The sequence below is a fragment of the Nicotiana tomentosiformis genome, chromosome 5, assembly GCF_000390325.3.
Source record: "Nicotiana tomentosiformis chromosome 5, ASM39032v3, whole genome shotgun sequence".
Taxonomy (NCBI): domain Eukaryota; kingdom Viridiplantae; phylum Streptophyta; class Magnoliopsida; order Solanales; family Solanaceae; genus Nicotiana; species Nicotiana tomentosiformis.
In genome coordinates, this window is record NC_090816.1 from 104,809,014 (window position 1) to 104,830,141 (window position 21,128).

Here is a 21,128-nt window from a genome sequence, read left to right on the forward strand (position 1 = left end):
CGTCTAAGATTGAATAGGAAAGAAATGAAGGCATAAGCCTCAAAGGAATCAAGTCGCACGATGAGGAATCAAGAAGGGTAGTGCTCTTATCAGCCATGTAGCCTCTCGAAGATAAGTACAGACGTCTCCGTACAGATTCGCAAGACTCTACTAGACTCGCTCATGACTCATGAGGCCTAAGTGAACCTAGTGCTCTTATACCATGCTGTCACGACCCAAAATCCATTAAAGGTCATGATGGCGTCGGACACCGTTGTCAGGAAAGCAATAATAAATACTTAATTTGGTTCTCATTTTAATATTTTGAAATCATATTTTCCTTCCATTAAATAGTAAAAGATGGAATTTACAGAGTAAATGATAATACTTTTAACAATTTCAATACAGTACAACCCATAATCACCCTAAAACTCGATGTCAAAAATGCATGAGCATCAATTAAGAAGTAAACATAAAGTACAATATCTGTCCAGAATACAACTTAGACAGAAAAATACAAATAACTCTGAAGGAGACTCTGTTGGCTGCGGATCGTAACCTGAAATGCAGCTCGCGGCAAGTCCCCGCATCATCCATGCCTCCGTGCTCAAAGGACCACCGGACTTAAGAGTACCTGCACAAAAATGTGCAGCAAGTGTATTATGAGTACGTAAATTCACGCGTACCTAGTAAGTATTTAGCCTAACCTCGGAGATGTAGTGACGAGGGGTCGACATCGACACTCACTAGTGGTCTAATAATATCAGGTATAATAAAGAGGTGAACAAATATGAGGCAAAGTAAATAAATAAAATAAACAAGTGTAAATATGTGGTACAATTATCCTCCTTGCAATAAACTCAAGCTCTTAATTAGCAAATTCCTCCTCAACCGGAGCATATATATGTATATAATGGACCTCACCAAATAGGTTGTTATAATTCGAATCAGGGAAAGATTTACAGTCCCTAGCTTCTTGCCAAATATTACGCACGATTCCATGAGGATACTTTATGGAAATGCCGAGGCAAACGGCCCGATCCAACATAAATTTCAAACTGTGCACTATCGAGGGTCGAACGACACGAATCATAGATGTATTTATTAAACTGCCGAGGCGAACGACCCGCTCCCATGAGAGTGTGGTACATAAATTCTGCCAAGGAGAACGACGTGATCCCATTAGAGTATGGTTCATAAATTATGCCGAGGCGAACAACCCGATCCTATTAGAGTGTGGTTCATAAATTATGCCAAGGCGAATGACCCGATCCCATTAGAGTGTGGTTCATAAATTCTGTCGAGGCGAATGACCTGATCCCATTAGAATAAGAAGTTTAGCTGGGTCCCTGACCCCTTCCCCCCCCCCCAACTCACGAATGAACATGTGAGTTATAGTTTTTAAGGAAGGTTTTTTGATGAAAACACATACCGCACGAGAAATCCGCAAGAGGAACACCATTATTCCGTAGCAAATCATAAAACTCGTAAAACTCTACAATAGCAATTCTATCACTCTACGCAGGTCTAGTCTCAAGTTAAAATGTGAAATAAAAGAATAAAACGAGCAAGGATAATCCCTATAGTACAAGTACAACATGATGTAAACCTAAGTCTACCCGGACCATAACATGAATCTAATTACATACGGACTCTCGTCACCTCATGCGTACGTAGTCCCCGCAACAAGTTACACACATCAAATACATCACCTAGGGGTACTTTTCCCCTCACAGAGTTAGACAGGAGACTTATCTCGCCTCAAAGCTTACTTTCCGGTCCACAATTGTGCTTTAAACCCTCAACTCGATGCTAAACGACCGGAAACAAGTCAAATGACATTTAAAATAGTCAATATATGTTTAAGAGTTCATTTCCTAACTATTAAAGTGATTTTCCAACACAAATTGAGGAATTCCAAAAGTTCACCCCCGAGCCCACGTGCCCGGATTTCGGAAATGTTTGATGAAAAGTGTTACCCATAGCCTCATGAAGTCAAATATATGATTTTCACCAAATTCCATAACATGGTCAACTCCTATTTTTATCCAAAACCCAGATTTTTCATCTAAACCCTTGATTTCACCAATTTTTACATGTTAATCTACCCCTAATCTATGTATTTAACTCATGTTGTGTAGAAATTACTTGCCTCAAAGTGCTAGGTGAAAACCCTCTTCCAAAAGCTCCAATAATCGCCCAAGAGATGAAAGAAAATGAGCTAAATGGCCTAAGTCTCGCATTTAATAAAGTTGTGCACATGTCTCAGATGTTGCATTTTCGACATCTGTTTCGCAAATGCGAACTGGGCTCCCACTGCCAAGGTCACAAATGCGACCAAGGACTCGCAAATACAAACCCTATCAAGGTCGCAAATGCGATTGATTTCTCGCAAATACGAGCTATGCCCATATCATGGTTCTTCGCAAATGCGAAGCCTTTCTCGAAAATGCGAGGTTCGCAAATGCGAACAAATTCTCACATTTGCGAGATGTGCAACATCTGCCAAGAAACACCAGAAAAACTGAAGTTTTTCTCATCCTCCCAAACGTCCGAATCTCACCCGAGCCCTCGGGGCTCCACAGCAAACACCCACACAAGTCTAACAACATCATACAAACTCGCTCGAGCGATCAAAACACTGAAATAACATCAGAACCCACGAATCGGATGCCAAAATGCATGGATTAACTCATGAACTCAAAAACTTCTAAAAATACTCCCACGCCTTCGCTTCCTATCAAATCAACTCGAAATGATGCCAAATTTTACGTGCAAGTCTTAAATGACATTACGTACCTACTCCAACTTCCGGAACCAGAATCCGAATCCGATCTAAAAAATTCCACCCTCGGTCAAAGTTTCCAAAAACTTCAAATTTCCATATTTCGCCAAATGACCACGAAACGACCTGAAGACCTCCAAATCTACTTTCGGACGCGCCCCTAAGTCCAGAATCCCCATATAGAGCTATTCCCATGCTCAGAATCCCAAACGGACATCGATAACATTGAAATGCACTTCAACCCAAATCCTTCCAAAATGCCAACTTTCCACAATAGGCGCCGAAACGCTCCTGGATAATCCAAAACCCAATCCTGACATACGTTCAAGTTCAAAATCATCATACAAACCTATTGGAAACTTTAAATCCCGATTCTGAGGTCGTTTACTCAAAAATCACACCTTAGTTAATTCTTCAAACTTAAAGCTTCCGAAATGAGAATTTTCTTTGCAAATAAACTCCGAACTTCCCGAAATATAATTCCGACCACGCGTACAAGTTGAAATACCTGAAGTGAAGCTTTTCAAGGCCTCAAACTGCCGAACGACACGCTAGAGCTCAAAACGACCTGTTGGGTCATTACAACAGGAGTGGAGAAAGCTGCAGAAATGGGAGTGTGGTCGCTTTTGTGCCGCAACAGAAGTGGGTTAGTGGCCACAGAAGCGAGAATGCTGGGTAGATTATTTAAAAACAAGGGTTCGCGATTTTTCTTCATTTTAAACATTTCAAGCTCGGGTTTGGGCGATTCTTGAGAGGATGTTTGAGGGGTTTCTTGAGGTAAGTCCCTTGTACTCATTTTGTATCAATAATCTTATTTTCCCATTGAATTTTCCACCTAGTTTATGTGTATTTAAGGTGGAGTTTGGGAGTTTGAGGCTAGTGTCACGCCCCGAACCTAGGAGCGAGACAAGCACCCCGTGCCTCACCTAACCTGGCGTACCAAATTGCGACTAAGGGACTCTGAACACATAATGTCATACTTTGGCCATGGGGCCACCTTGCAAGACAATTTGCGAAGCAAAATATAAAACTGAATGGAAACTAGCACTAACTAAATATCAATATAAAGCTAGGCCGACAAGGCCGTCATAGCTACTACAGCTGACAAACCACCAATTTATACAAACCCAACATACTGCACTAACCAACAGGATATGCCTACAAGCCTCTACTGATAGATGTACTGTGATCGGAACAGGGCCCCGACCTACCCATAACATATATACAGATATACATAAGATGTACACAAAACTCTAGTCCTGGCAACTCCGAAAGACGTGGAGCTTACCGATCAGGCGGAACTCGGAAAACACCTACTGAGGAGGTCTACCCGTCTGTCTGTCTGAACCTGCACGCATGAAATGCAGCGCCCCCAAAAAAGGGACGTCAGTACGAAATAATGTACCGAGTATGTAAGGCAATAAAATAACTGAAATCTGAAACTGAACTGATAATATGATAACTGAAATTAACTGGGAGTCAAAGATGATCTGGAGATATACTTACCTGCTGATACTGACTCAACTCCTTCAATATAGTAAGTAAAATAATTGTACGGCCTTATAAGGCTCGGTATATATAACTGCTCTGCCATAGTAGGCTCGCTTATAGGCGCTCGGCCATACTAGGCTATGTATCTCGACCATGCTGGGCTCGCTCATAGGCGCTCGGCCACAGTAGGCTCGGTATATAACTTTCCATCTGATCAGAGGTTGCCCAATAGGGGCCTGCCCATCGATTATAGCTCGATGGTAATGAAAATACTGTAATACTGTATATATAGGCTTGCTGCTCTCTTGACTGAAAGAAGACAATACTAAAATTGAATATAGAGTCTCGATAAGGAATAATATTGTAACTTATGAGACTAGAATAGTGTGAATAAATTCATGAATATGAACTTCTCTTTTTGTCTCATTACTAACACATGTAGCTACGAGATCATGCCAAAATGAAGGAAGGCTTAGCCTTAACATACCTTATCACAATCTTTTCAATCACCAAGTTGAACTCACCTCTTCGCACCTTAATCTACAAGAATGATAATAATACTATCGTTAAGTTACGAAAGGTACAACTATCGCACAACGAACGACAAACCTATTTTGTATTAAAACGGGCAGCATCTCCCCTATAATATGCCCTTCCTCCAACTTCAAGATAACACCAACAATACAAGGACAGAACAATAACAACATATATACATCATTTTCCAGCCCTATATACACCATCAAATACTACAAAACAGCCCAACACACCCCAATCTCTTCGTACACAAAACGACCACCGTAGTAGTGTCAAACGACCCGAAAATGTTATGACGAACGACCAGCCAACCACCCTACATTTATATGGTGTTTATAAACCCCCTTCCTCCTCCAAAACTCCACAAAATAGTAATAAAACACGCAGCCCAACAGCAACACAAAACAGTCCACAAAACAGTCCGCTACAAGTGAATAACTCGAACTCACGGCTTCCGATCACCATCCCGTGAGTTCTTACAAGTATAGAACGACTTACCATGAATTTACAGAAGAAAAAATGGATGAAAGAGAGCAGTAAACTCACCTTATTTGTTGGATAACTCAGCTCCTATCTTGGTTCTTCAAACTCTAAGTTTTACCTCCAATTGGAACTTGAAAGGGAGAGAAAATCAATTAGGGTTTGTGGGAAATTTTTGGGAGGATTCTTTGCAGAGCTTATGTCTGGTTATTATGCTCTATTTTAAGTCTAATATATGAAGAAAATAGGCCCTTAAAAGGCCTCTTTGGACGACCCGAAATGGCCCATTTTTGGGCTTTCATTTAAGCAAGTAGGTGACACACCTACTTGTCACCTAGCAGCTTGCGCAGTATCGCAAAAATGCACATATCTCTCTACTCCGATGTCGTATTGACAAATGGTTTAATGCGTTGGAAAATAGACTCATAGATCTTTAATTTGATATGTGGAACACACCATAAATCTAAGTATATTGGGAGAAAATTGCAGTTACATTTGACCCAAAGTTTCAGTAAAACTTATGAATGTAACTTGTGATGACTTTCATCGACTTTTGTTCCACAACTCGCTTGACTTAAAAACATAACACACGGATGTAATACGACTAATATAAATCATAACATAATCTCTTTATCATGTTAATCACCCTAGTCTCACCCCAAAGATACATGTTATAACATTCCCAACTTGTCGACTTTCGATGAAACATTGTTTTATTTAATTGCTTTAGCTTCTGAACTGTCCAACCCTCTTTGTACTTGTTGTTCATGATCTTCAATATTTGTAACCTCAGAGGTAACATGATTAACTTACTTTATATACTTTTAAATATTATCTCATTTTTTTGTCCTACATTAGTTTGCTTACGACGCATTTTTACATACGAAAATATAGGGTGTAACATCACTCCCCCTTGGGAACATTCGTCCTCGAATGTTTACTCTTGGAGACTTTGGAAACTTTTTCCAGAGTATCCTTCGTACACTAGGTTAAAACCAACCTGCACGTAGCCAGAAACATACTATGCATGCCACACATGGCCAATCTTTATAAATAGCAGCAATTTGCCTCTGACATAATCCTGTCTCGTAGCCCTGCTACATCTGGAACACACAAACGACCCTTGTATCTGAGAACCCCATCTCCCTTGAGCTCTAACAATGGCTTCTTCTGCTGCGGAACTCGCTCTCTCAACTCGACCAACTCTGGGTCCTCGTACTGCCTTTCCTTGACTTCAGCTATGAGGGATGGTTTTGCAGTGTTTTGGATTACAACTCCACCATCCTCAGAATCTACTAACCGAACCCCCAACGAAGCCAATTGATGAATATCTCTAGCTAATTGTCTTTTCTCGGGCTCTACATGTGCTAAGCTACCCATAGATCGGTGACTTAAGGCATCTGCTACAACATTAGCTTTCCCTGGATGGTAGAGAATGTTAACATCGTAATCTTTCAATAACTCAAGCCATCGCCTCTGTCGCAAATTCAACTCTTTCTGCTTGAAAATATATTGTAGGCTTTTATGATCAGTAAATATATCAACATGAACACCATATAAATAATGCCGCCATATCTTAAGTGCATGGACAACCGCAGCTAACTCGAGGTCGTGGGTCGGATAATTCCTCTCGTGCTTCCTCAACTGCCTTGAAGCATATGCAATTACCTTCCCATGTTGCATCAGGACACATCCTAACCCGACACCTGATGCATCACAATACACGGCATAACCCTCTAGACCCTCTGGAAGTGTTAGAACTGGAGCTGAGGTCAACTTGTTCTTAAGCTCTTGGAAACTCCGCTCACAAGCCTCTGTCCATTGAAACTTAGTTTCTTTCTGTGTCAACTTCGTCAATGGTGCCGAAAGGGAAGAAAAACCCTCTACGAACCTCCGATAGTATCCTGCTAAGCCTAGAAAGCTACGAACCTCTGTCGGAGTGGTAGGTCTAGGCCAAGATTTCACGGCCTCAATCTTCTGAGTGTCCACCTTTATCCCTTCATCTGATACAATATGCCCCAAGAATGCTACAGACTTCAACCAGAACTCACATTTAGAAAACTTAGCATACAACTTACGATCACGGAGGGTTTGGAGTACCGCTCGCAGGTGGTCCGCATGCTCATCCTCTGAACGGGAATAAACCAGAATATCATCAATAAATACTATCACGAACAGATCTAAAAATGGCCGGAATAGGCTATTCATCAAGTCCATAAATACAGCGGGTGCATTAGTCAACCCGAAGGACATGACAAGGAACTCGAAGTGGCCATATCGGGTCCTGAAGGCTGTCTTCGGAATATCTTTTTCCCGAACTCTGACCTGGTGGTACCCCGACCTCAAATCAATCTTGGAAAAGCATCTAGCTCCCTGCAACTGATCAAACAAGTCATCGATCCTTGGAAGTGGATACTTATTCTTAATAGTTACCTTGTTCAACTGCCTATAATCGATACACATCCTCAGCGAGCCGTCTTTCTTCCGCACAAATAGTACCGGTGCACCCCAAGGTGAGGTACTGGGCCTAATGTAACCTTTCTCCAGCAAATCTTTTAACTGCTCCTTCAACTCCTTCAATTCGGCAGGTGCCATTCTATACGGAGGGACGGATATTGGTTGAGTTCCTGGAAGCAAATCGATGCTAAAATCAATCTCTCGCTCTGGAGGAATACCTGGAAGCTCATCTGGAAACACATCTGCATACTCTTTGACTATGGGAATAGACTGAAGTGTAGGTATCTCAGCATCTGCATCTCTAACTCGCACAATATGATAAATGCACCCTTTTGCGATCATTTTCCTCGCCTTCAGATAGGAAATAAACCTACCTCTGGGTGTTGGTGTATTACCTACCCATTCAAGGACTGGCTCACCCGGAAAATGAAATTTGGCTACCTTTGCTCGGCAATCAACTGTGGCATAGCAAGCTGCCAACCAGTCCATGCCCATGATAGCATCAAAGTCCATCATCTCTAGCTCAACTAGGTCAGCTGAGGTCTGATGACTACAAATTGTCACCGTACAACCTCGGTAAACCCGTCTAGCAATAATCGATTCTCCGACCGGTGTAGATACCGCAAAAGGATCACTTAGTATTTCAGGCACTATACCAAACTTCCTCGCGACAAATGGGGTAATATACGATAAAGTAGATCCTGGGTCTATCAAAGCATAAGCATCGTGAGAGAAAATGGTTAATATACCTGTCACAACGTCTGGTGAAGACTCCTGGTCCTGTCGACCCGCTAAAGCATAGATACGGTTCTGATTACCACTTGAACTGGAACCTCTACCTCTGCCTCGACCTCTACCAGCCGAAGACTGAGACTCACGCCTTGAAGGATGCACGGACATAGACGATCCTGTTGCTGAACTCGCTGGTTGTGCCATTCCCCTAGAATCTCTATTTGGGCAATCTCGCATCATATGCCCCGGACGCCCACATGTATAACAAGCATCAGAACCTGCTCGGCATTGACCCAAGTGTCCTCTACCACAGATGTCACACCGCGGAGGAAATGACCATGTCTGCGCAGAACCTCGTTGTCGCTGCAAACCTGACGCCCGTGAGCTCTCACCTGGTCCTGACTGAGTATAGCGGTCATACCCGTAACCCTGTAACTGAGGTGGCGGAGGCCTAGGTGGCCGTCCGAAGTACTGGGTCCTATAACTACCCTGAGATTGCTCCTGAGACCTGGGAAATCTCATCCTCTTACGTTGCCCTTGCTCAGCCCTCTCTGTACCCTGCTGCCGACGCCTACCCCTTTCTATATTCTGGGCGAATGCCTGAATCCGGGAGATATCCATACTATCCTGCAATGCAGCGGTGGCACATGCCTCGGTTAACTCTGGGGCTAACCCTGCTATAAACCTGTGAATCCTGTCCCGCATAGTAGAAACTATGGATGGTGCATATCTGGCCAATGAGTCAAAACGGAGACTATACTCTCGAACACTCATATTACCCTGCTTGAGGGCTAGAAACTGATCGACTCGAGCCTGTCGGATCTCCCGCGGTAAGTACTGGTCAAGGAAAGCATCTGAAAAATTCTCCCAAATAGCTGGAGGTGTATCACGTCCCCTGGACCTCTCCCATCCCTCATACCAAAGGATGGCTATATCTCGGAGTCAAAAGCTGCTAGCTCAACTGCCTCTTTCTCCGTGGCATGCATAACACGAAAGATCCTGTGAAGCTGATCTATGAAATCCTGCGGGTCCTCCCTCTGATCTGTCCCCGTGAACTCTGGGGGACTCAAAGCAATAAACTCTCGGACCCTTGAACTCCCAGACCCCTCAGAAGTTCCTGCACTAGCTGATGCCCTAGCATGTTGCTGGGTAGCTACCAACTGTGTCAACAAATGCACCGCACTCCTTAAGTCCTGATCTGATGGAAGTGGAGGGGGAACTGGATGTGCGGTTTCCCTAGGAATCTCCGTAGTTGGTGGAGGAGCCGGTAATGGCTGAGTAGGGGTCTCCCCTTGAGCCTCAGACTGGGCCCCATCTACTGGGGGTACCCTGTTGGTCCCCTCACCTACTACTGTATCTCTCCTCTGGCTAGCCGTAGTCTTCCTAGTCACCGTCATCTGTGCATGCAAACACCAACACATAAGTTTAATTCAAATTTCCTATAACTCAGTTCTATAGCACGATTTAGATTTCAAAGAAGTGTAACCAACTCCTAAATGCCCTGTAGTTCCTTGCTTATATAATGTGGTGCACAACACATCTATAAACAAGACCCTACTAGACACGGCTTGTAGACTCCCTAGGACAGAACTGCTCTGATACCAAGTTTGTCACGCCCCGAACCTAGGAGCGAGACAAGCACCCCGTGCCTCACCTAACCTGGCGTACCAAATTGCGACTAAGGGACTCTGAACACATAATGTCATACTTTGGCCATGGGGCCACCTTGCAAGACAATTTGCGAAGCAAAATATAAAACTGAATGGAAACTAGCACTAACTAAATATCAATATAAAGCTAGGCCGACAAGGCCGTCATAGCTACTACAGCTGACAAACCACCAATTTATACAAACCCAACATACTGCACTAACCAACAGGATATGCCTACAAGCCTCTACTGATAGATGTACTGTGATCGGAACAGGGCCCCGACCTACCCATAACATATATACAGATATACATAAGATGTACACAAAACTCTAGTCCTGGCAACTCCGAAAGACGTGGAGCTTACCGATCAGGCGGAACTCGGAAAACACCTACTGAGGAGGTCTACCCGTCTGTCTGTCTGAACCTGCACGCATGAAATGCAGCGCCCCCAAAAAAGGGACGTCAGTACGAAATAATGTACCGAGTATGTAAGGCAATAAAATAACTGAAATCTGAAACTGAACTGATAATATGATAACTGAAATTAACTGGGAGTCAAAGATGATCTGGAGATATACTTACCTACTGATACTGACTCAACTCCTTCAATATAGTAAGTAAAATAATTGTACGGCCTTATAAGGCTCGGTATATATAACTGCTCTGCCATAGTAGGCTCGCTTATAGGCGCTCGGCCATACTAGGCTATGTATCTCGACCATGCTGGGCTCGCTCATAGGCGCTCGGCCACAGTAGGCTCGGTATATAACTTTCCATCTGATCAGAGGTTGCCCAATAGGGGCCTGCCCATCGATTATAGCTCGATGGTAATGAAAATACTGTAATACTGTATATATAGGCTTGCTGCTCTCTTGACTGAAAGAAGACAATACTAAAATTGAATATAGAGTCTCGATAAGGAATAATATTGTAACTTATGAGACTAGAATAGTGTGAATAAATTCATGAATATGAACTTCTCTTTTTGTCTCATTACTAACACATGTAGCTACGAGATCATGCCAAAATGAAGGAAGGCTTAGCCTTAACATACCTTATCACAATCTTTTCAATCACCAAGTTGAACTCACCTCTTCGCACCTTAATCTACAAGAATGATAATAATACTATCGTTAAGTTACGAAAGGTACAACTATCGCACAACGAACGACAAACCTATTTTGTATTAAAACGGGCAGCATCTCCCCTATAATATGCCCTTCCTCCAACTTCAAGATAACACCAACAATACAAGGACAGAACAATAACAACATATATACATCATTTTCCAGCCCTATATACACCATCAAATACTACAAAACAGCCCAACACACCCCAATCTCTTCGTACACAAAACGACCACCGTAGTAGTGTCAAACGACCCGAAAATGTTATGACGAACGACCAGCCAACCACCCTACATTTATATGGTGTTTATAAACCCCCTTCCTCCTCCAAAACTCCACAAAATAGTAATAAAACACGCAGCCCAACAGCAACACAAAACAGTCCACAAAACAGTCCGCTACAAGTGAATAACTCGAACTCACGGCTTCCGATCACCATCCCGTGAGTTCTTACAAGTATAGAACGACTTACCATGAATTTATAGAAGAAAAAATGGATGAAAGAGAGCAGTAAACTCACCTTATTTGTTGGATAACTCAGCTCCTATCTTGGTTCTTCAAACTCTAAGTTTTACCTCCAATTGGAACTTGAAAGGGAGAGAAAATCAATTAGGGTTTGTGGGAAATTTTTAGGAGGATTCTTTGCAGAGCTTATGTCTGGTTATTATGCTCTATTTTAAGTCTAATATATGAAGAAAATAGGCCCTTAAAAGGCCTCTTTGGACGACCCGAAATGGCCCATTTTTGGGCTTTCATTTAAGCAAGTAGGTGACACACCTACTTGTCACCTAGCAGCTTGCGCAGTATCGCAAAAATGCACATATCTCTCTACTCCGATGTCGTATTGACAAATGGTTTAATGCGTTGGAAAATAGACTCATAGATCTTTAATTTGATGTGTGGAACACACCATAAATCTAAGTATATTGGGAGAAAATTGCAGTTACATTTGACCCAAAGTTTCAGTAAAACTTATGAATGTAACTTGTGATGACTTTCATCGACTTTTGTTCCACAACTCGCTTGACTTAAAAACATAACACACGGATGTAATACGACTAATATAAATCATAACATAATCTCTTTATCATGTTAATCACCCTAGTCTCACCCCAAAGATACATGTTATAACATTCCCAACTTGTCGACTTTCGATGAAACATTGTTTTATTTAATTGCTTTAGCTTCTGAACTGTCCAACCCTCTTTGTACTTGTTGTTCATGATCTTCAATATTTGTAACCTCAGAGGTAACATGATTAACTTACTTTATATACTTTTAAATATTATCTCATTTTTTTGTCCTACATTAGTTTGCTTACGACGCATTTTTACATACGAAAATATAGGGTGTAACAGCTAGGGATTTGGAGAGTTTGATTTGGGGATTTGAGTGACAATTTGGAGTCGAATTTTGGTAATTTTGGTATGGTTGGACTCATGGTTGAATGAGCTTTCGGGTTTTGTAACTTTTATGAAATTGCGAGACGTGGGTCCGGGGGCCGACTTTTGAGCCGATTTTTGACTTTCGATTAATAACTTAGTATTTTTCTTCTGGAATTGATTTTTTTAGCCCGTGTTGATTATAGTGAATTGTTTATGGCTAGATTCGAGGCATTCAGAGGCCATTTCATGAGGCAAGGGTGTGTTGGAGTAGAGATTTGCTCAGATTGAGGTAAGTAATAGTTCTAAATTTGGTTCTGAGGGTATAAAACCCCGTATTATGTGTCATGTGTTTGGTTTTGAGGTAAAGCACATGCTAAGTAAAGGGCATGTGGGCGTGCACCGTAGGTATTGTGACTTGGTCAATTCCATGGAACAGTGTAGTTGAATAATCTGTTGTTATCCATACATTCTCCATGTATTAGAGAAATTGAACTGCAAATCATGTTTAGACCATGTGTTGACATTGTAAGGACCCACAGAGGTCGTGTACATGTTGAATTATCTTCTATATTGATGTTTTGTACTCAGTTACAACTTTACTTGCATATTACATCTCAGTCTCTATTATTCATTATTGATGCATTATATCATTGCTTTTTGGGCTGATTATCATGATTTCTGAGAGCTCGGGAGACTGGAGAGGTTGATGACTGAGTGAGACCGAGGGCCTGATTGTGAGGATATTATGGGATCGGGCTGCGCGTCGTAGCATGTTTCATTGATTTATGCCATGATTGGCTTCTTATAGCACTTGGGATGAAGGAGCTCCTCCGGAGTCTATACACAACAAGAAATTGATGCTCGCTAGCCAAAGATAGTATGGTTTAATTATCGTCTCCACAGGGATTGGATTTAAATAATGTTCAAGTAATTTCTGGTTAAATGCTATTCAAGATGATTAACACTTTCATTAAGGTAATTATGAACTAAAATTAACTACTAAAATTGGAGCAAGAGACAATTGATCACAAAAAACTAGATAGTAAAGCAATAGGTTATTATCAAGACGAAAAATAAGGGTTTAACATGATTTGGTGATTTGGTTGTTGTTTATGGATTTGATTATTGTTGTGATTTGGTTGTTGCTTGAATTTATTGGAGGAGATTTAATAGAGTTGTGATTTTATGCTTTATAGAGTTTATTGACAGAGGAACATCTTATTGAATATCATTGTACCGTATGCCTTAGTTTATTTTGGTGATTCTTTGAAGTCATCGAGAGAGCTTTTTGAGTTACTGTTTAAATTAAGATTGAGAAATATTCGTGAGAAGTTTCTCTTAGATCAGTCCTACCAATAGATTCTTGTCAGTTTCACCGCACTTCACATTAATTTATTTGAAAGATTTAGATTTAATCGAGAGAGGAGTCTGAATCAGAAGTATAAACTAATCACCTATGAATTTGTGAGAATCGATAGAACCTCGGGAGTGAAATATAACAGTGTTATACCCGAGGTTCTATCAATTCTCACGAATTCAATAGGTGATCAGTTTATACTTCCGATTCAGACTCCTCTCTCGATTAAATCTAAATCTTTCCAATAAACTAATGTGAAGTTTGGTGAAACTCGCAAAAATCTATTGGTAGGACTGATCTGAGAGAAACTTCTCGCGAATATTTCTCAATCTTAATTTAAACGGTAACTCAAAAAGATCTCTCGATGACTTCAAAGAATCACCAAAATAAACTAAGGCTTACGGTACAATGATATTCAATAAGATGTTCCTCTTTCGATAAACTCTATAAAGCATAAAGTAACAACTATATTAAAGCTTCTCTAATAAATTCAAGCAACAACCAAATCACCAAATCACAACAATAATCAAATTCATAAATAACAATCAAATCACCAAATCATGTTAAACCCTTATTCTTCGTCTTGATAATAACCCATTGCTTTACTCTCTAGTTTTCTATGATCAATTATCTCTTGCTCTAATTTTAGTAGTTAATTTTAGTTCATAATTACCTCAACGAAAGTGTTAATCACCTTGAATAGCATTAAAACAGAAATTACTTGAATATTATTTAAATTCAATACCTATGGAGACGATAATTAAACTATATTATCTTTGGCTAGCGAGCATCAATTTCGTATTGTATTTTGTGCTCGTTACAGCCCCAAACTCAGTCATCAATCTCTCCAATCTCTCAGGCTCACAAATCTCATGCCAATCAGCCCAAACAATGATAACATGATGTAACAATGAATGATGAACGGAGAATAAGATATGGTATGTAAATGAAGAATCATAATTGGGTATATGATTATATTTAGAGCAGATAACTCAAAACAACAAAAATAGCCTCATTAGATGTCAACCAAATAAGTACATAGCCTAAACATGATTTCTAACACGGATCACGGCTCATACAATCAAACAAGTAGGGACAACATGGATGTAACAAGATATAATAGCAAAACAAGCCCGGCCATAGTCTAACAGTCGACTAGAATCATGATTTTCGCGATGCACGCCCACACACTCATCACCTAGCATGTGCGTTACCTCAATACATCTCTTATAACACAGTTCCCAGGGTTAAATACCCTCAAATTTAGGTTTAGAGAAGTTACTTACCTCGAACAAGCCAAATCCAATACCGAACAAGCCAACCAATACTCAAAAAATGCCATCCCACGCGTACCGACCTCCGAACGGTTCGAAACTAGCCAAAATCAACTCAAGAATATCAAATAATTCCAAAGAAAACAAAACCAATCGATTAAGGTTGAATCTTTAATCAAAAGCCCAAAGTCAACCTAAAAGTCAAACCAGGGCTCACACCTCGGAACCCGATAAAACTCACAAAATTCGATAATCCATTCAATTACGAGTCCAACCACACTAGTTTCACTCAAATCCGACTCTGAATCGATGTTCAAAACTCAAAAATACACTTTATGAAAGTTTAGACAAAATCCCCAAATTCCTCATTTGAAATCATTAATCAAATACCTAAAACGAAGATAGATTCATGAAATATAATCAAAATCAAGTAGAAAATACTTACCCCAATCCATGTGGTGAAAATCGCCTCCAAAATCACCCAAATCCGAGCTCCCCAACTCAAAATGTGAATAAAATAACCAAGCCATCAATAATATAGGTTCTGCACAGACACCTTCGTATATGCAAAAATAATAGCTGCTTCTGCTAACTCCACAAACCAAATGATCTCTTGCACCTTCAGATACTATTCCGCTTCTGCGTAATTGCAGGTGCGAGGCTATAGTCCTCTTTTGCGCACACTGCGAATCAAGCTGACATCCGCTTCTGCGATTAGATTCTCGCTCATGCAGATGCGCAGATGCGCCCAGCTTTCCTCTTCTGTGGTCTTCCCTCATCTAGCCTTGCTTCGCTTCTACGCCTATGAGACCGCATTTGCAACCACCACACCTATGCTCATAACCCCGCAGGTGCGACCGCACCTGCGCTCATAACCAGCTATCACACATGAAATAAAAATGATCCAAAACACGTTTGCAACTCACCCGAATCCCCCGGGACCCCGTCCAAACATACCAACAAGTTCTATAACATAACACAGATTTACTCGAGGCCTCAAATCATGCATAACAACATCAAACCCACAAATCGCAACTCAAATCGAATTTAATGAACTTTTGAACTTCTAACTTCCTAAACTCGTGCCGAACCATACTAAATCAACTCGGAATGAACTCAAAATTTTCACACAAGTCCCAAATAACATAACAAAGCTTTTCTAATTTTTGGAACCATAATCCAAACCCAATATCATCAAAGTCAACTCCCGGTCAAACTTATGAACAATCGAAGCCTTCAAATTGATAACTTTCACTAATTAGTGTCGAAACCTTCTAGAAATCTCCAAATGCAAATCCAGGCATACGCCTAAGTCTAAATTTACTATTCGGACCTAACGGAACAATCAAAACTCCGATCTGAGGTCAAATACTGAAAAGTCAGACTTGGTCAACTCTTCCAACTTAAATCTTCCTAGTTGAGAATCATTCTTCCAATTAAATTTCGAACCTCTTGAAAACCAAAACCATCGATTCAAACAAGTCATAATAAATCATATGAAACTATTCAAGACTTCAAACAGCTAAACGGAATGTAAATGTTCAAAATGACCGGCCGGGTCATTACATTCTCCCCACTTAAATATACGTTTATCCTCGAACGTGCCGAGAGTCATTCCAAAGCCGTCAAATCACTATGTAACCTTACCATTGACATATCTGCGGGTGATCCCATGCCACCCTAATACTTATAAGTCTTACAACACAACATAACTGATGATCCTTACTTCAACCTTAGTACATAAACCTTATAACCCAATTTCCAACATCTGGAATTCATTACAAGACCCGAATCGTGCATCTACACGCTGTATGAGTCTAAACAAGTTCTATCAAGCCATAACAATAACCCAAGATGTAATAACATGATATACCACATAATTCGCATACTTGATGCAATAATGTCTGATCACAATAGTTGCTCAAAAACAAATCTGGTACTGATAATAAACCTTATCTCAACTAAAAACTTGTTCCAGACCCACATACATTGCCAACACTGAATGAAACATGTAGATATTCATGACCACTCATCCGATCAGCAAGCCATGGCGCCCTTTCTCTCATCTGACAAAAACCAAAGCCAAATTCTAAGCTCATTAGTGACATTATTTTTCCAAATCTACTATAATCAAATTCGATAGCACCCATTCTATGTTCAATGACCTCATCTAATCAAATATAACTACTCTATTAACATGCCACACCAATACAACCTCAAGCCACAAACTGTGCAATCCGTGTACCAATAAGCAACAACTCAAATATACCCAAACATGAAAAATGATTCAAATGAGAGAACGGCCCCACAAGCTCAGCAAGTACCACCACAAACGCAATGCTATGAATCAATCACACATAGTATGAAAACCCCTGATGTGATCCATGCTGGAGGCGGCTCCGGAGCTGCAAGAATCTCAGCTAGCCATGGTCGAACTGCATCTCGCAGTGTTAACTTTTCCAGGTATTGCACAGGCTCCACATCCTCAAAACTTAAATATGTGTCCAGGGTGCTCTGATTGAATATCACCTTTAGATTTCTCACTTTTGTTACCTCGGTACCTTTCTTTATATGCGCCACATTGGCGTAAAATTCTCGGACCACATATTCCTTGGTATCTACCACACTTTTGGTGAACCACATCCACCTCTTCCACTCCCGGAACTGTCTTAACTTTGTCGGGTTGTATTTGTCAAGGTCTTTTATCATGAACTGATGCTCAAGAGTGAGAGATCTCACTGGACACCACCCTCGGAAGCTTATGAAAGCAGCCAGACTAACAAACCTATCTTCCCAAATCTCTTTCTTCTTCGACCTCTCAAGGCCGGCAACTATGGTATCACCCCCTCGGTCATCATCCGAAATATCATCAACATCTACTGTAGTAGCAGCTGCGTCGGGGGCATGTGTGGATGAGGGCTCGAAAGCCTGACTGTCACCTTTTGATCCTTCGGAAGTGCTCTCAGAAGAGGAAGGCATGTCTCTAAGTTGGTATCTGCCCTGTGGATGTTATGGCTATGATTGAACAACAGGTTGCTCTTGCAATGAGTCACCCTCCGACGCTTCCCGAGATGGGACATATGAACTAGACTCAGAAGGCTCGGGCTATCTTCCTCGTCTTGCTGTGGCTTTCTTACTAATTACCCTTTAGAGGGCGGGGGGTAAATTGCTTTTGCCTTTGCTTTTTCACCACTCCCTTTTGATGTATCACCATGATCTCATGATCTAACCATTTTCTGTAACAAACAGCAGCAGGAGTCAGTTCTAGTTCAAGTGCAGATAAACAGACATTCACAAAACAAAATATGTTTGCAGTTAAGGGAAGTGCAGCCCGCACAATTGCAAGTACGTCCGCAGCCTAGGTTGTACGAACCACATCATTTGGACTTGCGGCTACAGAGATGAAACTGCGGTCCGCACAATTTTGAGTGAGATCGCACTTCTGAAGTGCGGTCCGCACAATTGTCAGTGCGGCCGCATTATAAGTACCTCAAAATGGCAACTCTCTGAAGACAGAGATTAGCCTGATCTGCGGCAGCACACACATTTCTGTGGGCGCGATGAAATTACTGCGGTCCGCACAATTGCAAGTGCGGTCTGCACATTATTGCCTTACCAACTGCCCTAGTCAATAATTCTGCGGACCGCACAATTTCTTGTGCGACCGCAGATTTCAAAATTAGGTTGGGCAGATTCCTTAAGGGTTTCTATTTATGCACAAATTGCACATGGTAATAGAAATTAAACATGATAATCACGATACTCATTCCCCAAATAGCAATTAATAGTTGACCCACACAATTTAAACCCTACATGGATAGAAAATTGACTTCTAATGACAAATGGTCTAAAATAACTAACAAATTGTAAACTAAACTAAGAAAATTAAAGAATCCTAGAAATGATTTGAACATACGAGTGATGAAGCAATGTTAAGAACTGATCACAGATGGGTATCTAGGTGGTAGATGAGTGAACAGATGTGTGCAAAGTTTTAGCCCTTTTGTGAGTGCTCAGAGAATGAAAAGTTTGCACAGTAGTGTTAGCATTACTATTTATAGCTAAGGAACAACGAGATGAGTGCGGCCACAGAATTCCTTTTGCGGTCCGCACTCTGCTACCTAGAGGTTCAATTTTCTTTTGATGATCTACGGTCCGCAAATTTAGCTGTGCGGCCGCAGATTTTGGTGCGGACCGCAGAATTCGTTGTGCGGCCGCACTTTGGCTATTTTTTCTGACAAACAAACTTCAGATAGTTTGCATTTTTCCATCTCAATTTGTGCGGACGCAATTGCCTTCTGCTGTAGCATTCAAAATTGTGCGGTCCGCACTTTTTTCTTACTTAGCCAATTTTTCTGAGCACAGTTCCTTACAGCATATTCATTCCTGCAACACACTTCAAATCTAGTTAGCATAAAATAAGATCTATCTAAAGAAGACTAAAAGAAAAAAAGAAAAAGTAAAATAAACACGGGTTGCCTCCCAAGAAGCCCTTTATTTAACATTGCGGTACGACGCAGATTACCATCACTTCAAATGAAACACTGCCACCACGTGGCCATCATTAGCTTGTCCCAAATAATGCTTCATCCGGTGACCATTGACTCGGAATACCTCATCATTTTTTTTCTTCAAGTCCAATGCAGCAAAAGGTGTCACACCACAATTTCAAAGGGACCAATCCATTTGGATTTCAGTTTTCCGGGAAACTTCTTCAATCGTGAGTTGAACAACAAAACAAAACCGTCCACCTTGAACTCTTTGTTTCGGATGTATTTTTTATGAAGGTACTTCATTATCTCTTTGTACAAGGACGAACTTACATATACATGGTAGTGGAACTCATCTAATTCATTCAATTGTGCAACCCGCAAGTTAGCGGCTGCATCCCAATCAAGATTTAACTTCTTTAAAGCCCATATGGCTTTGTGCTCGAGTTCCACCGGAAGATGAAAAGCTTTTCCAAATGCCAACCGGTATGGAGACATACCGATAAGAGTTTTGAAAGCAGACTGATAAGCCCATAGTGTATCATTAAGCTTCTTTGACCAATCCGCCCGGTTAGCATTCACTGTTTTGGACAAGATACTCTTTATCTCCCAGTTGGAGATTTCCACTTGACCGCTTTCTTGTGGATGATAGGGAGTCATGACTTTATGAGTGACACCATACTTGGTGAGTAAGGTATCGAAAGCTTTGTTGCAAAAATGCGACCCCCCATCGCTTATGATAGCCCACGGAGTACCAAATCTTGTGAAAATATTCTTTTTCAAAAATGCCACCACACTTCTCGCTTCATTGTTGGGTAGAGCAACGGCCTCAACCCATTTAGACATATAATCAACCACGACCAAGATGTAGGTGTTTCCACAAGAACTCACAAAGGGACCCATGAAGTCAATACCACACATATCAAAGATATCAATCTCCAAAATGGTAGTGAGAGGCATTCCATTCTTATTCGAGATTCCACCAGCCCGTTGGCATTCATCACATCTTTTCACCATATCACTTGCATCTTTGTAAAAAGTGGGCCAATAGAAACCGCAACTTAGCACTTTAGTCGATGTTCTTGCTCCGCCATGGTGACCACCATAAGGTGAAGAGTGACAAGCCTCAAGAATAACATTTTGCTCTTCATCCGGTACAGATCTTTTAATTACCCCATCCATTCAAATATGGAAGAGGTACGGTTCGTCCCAATAATAGTCTTGACAATCCCGTTTGAGCTTCTTCATTTGGTTTGAAAAGAACTCATACGGGATGATACCACTAACGGGAAAATTTGCTAGGTTCACGAACCATGACACCTCTTTCATTGAAATAGATAAGAGTTGCTCATCGGGGAAAGATTCATTGATTTCAAGACCATCGT

The 21,128-nt window shown here is 41.1% G+C and overlaps 1 protein-coding gene across 1 annotated transcript; it reads right to left on the reverse strand.

Moving 5' to 3' along the window:
- Nucleotides 1–19,908: 19,908 nt before the first annotated feature.
- Nucleotides 19,909–20,925, reverse strand: LOC138892935 (uncharacterized). Its single transcript, XM_070176693.1, has 2 exons — nucleotides 20,658–20,925; nucleotides 19,909–20,324 (listed from the first exon to the last, which is right to left on the reverse strand). The coding sequence occupies exons 1-2, from the start codon at nucleotides 20,923–20,925 to the stop codon at nucleotides 19,909–19,911; spliced, it is 684 nt and encodes a 227-aa protein (XP_070032794.1).
- Nucleotides 20,926–21,128: the final 203 nt, after the last annotated feature.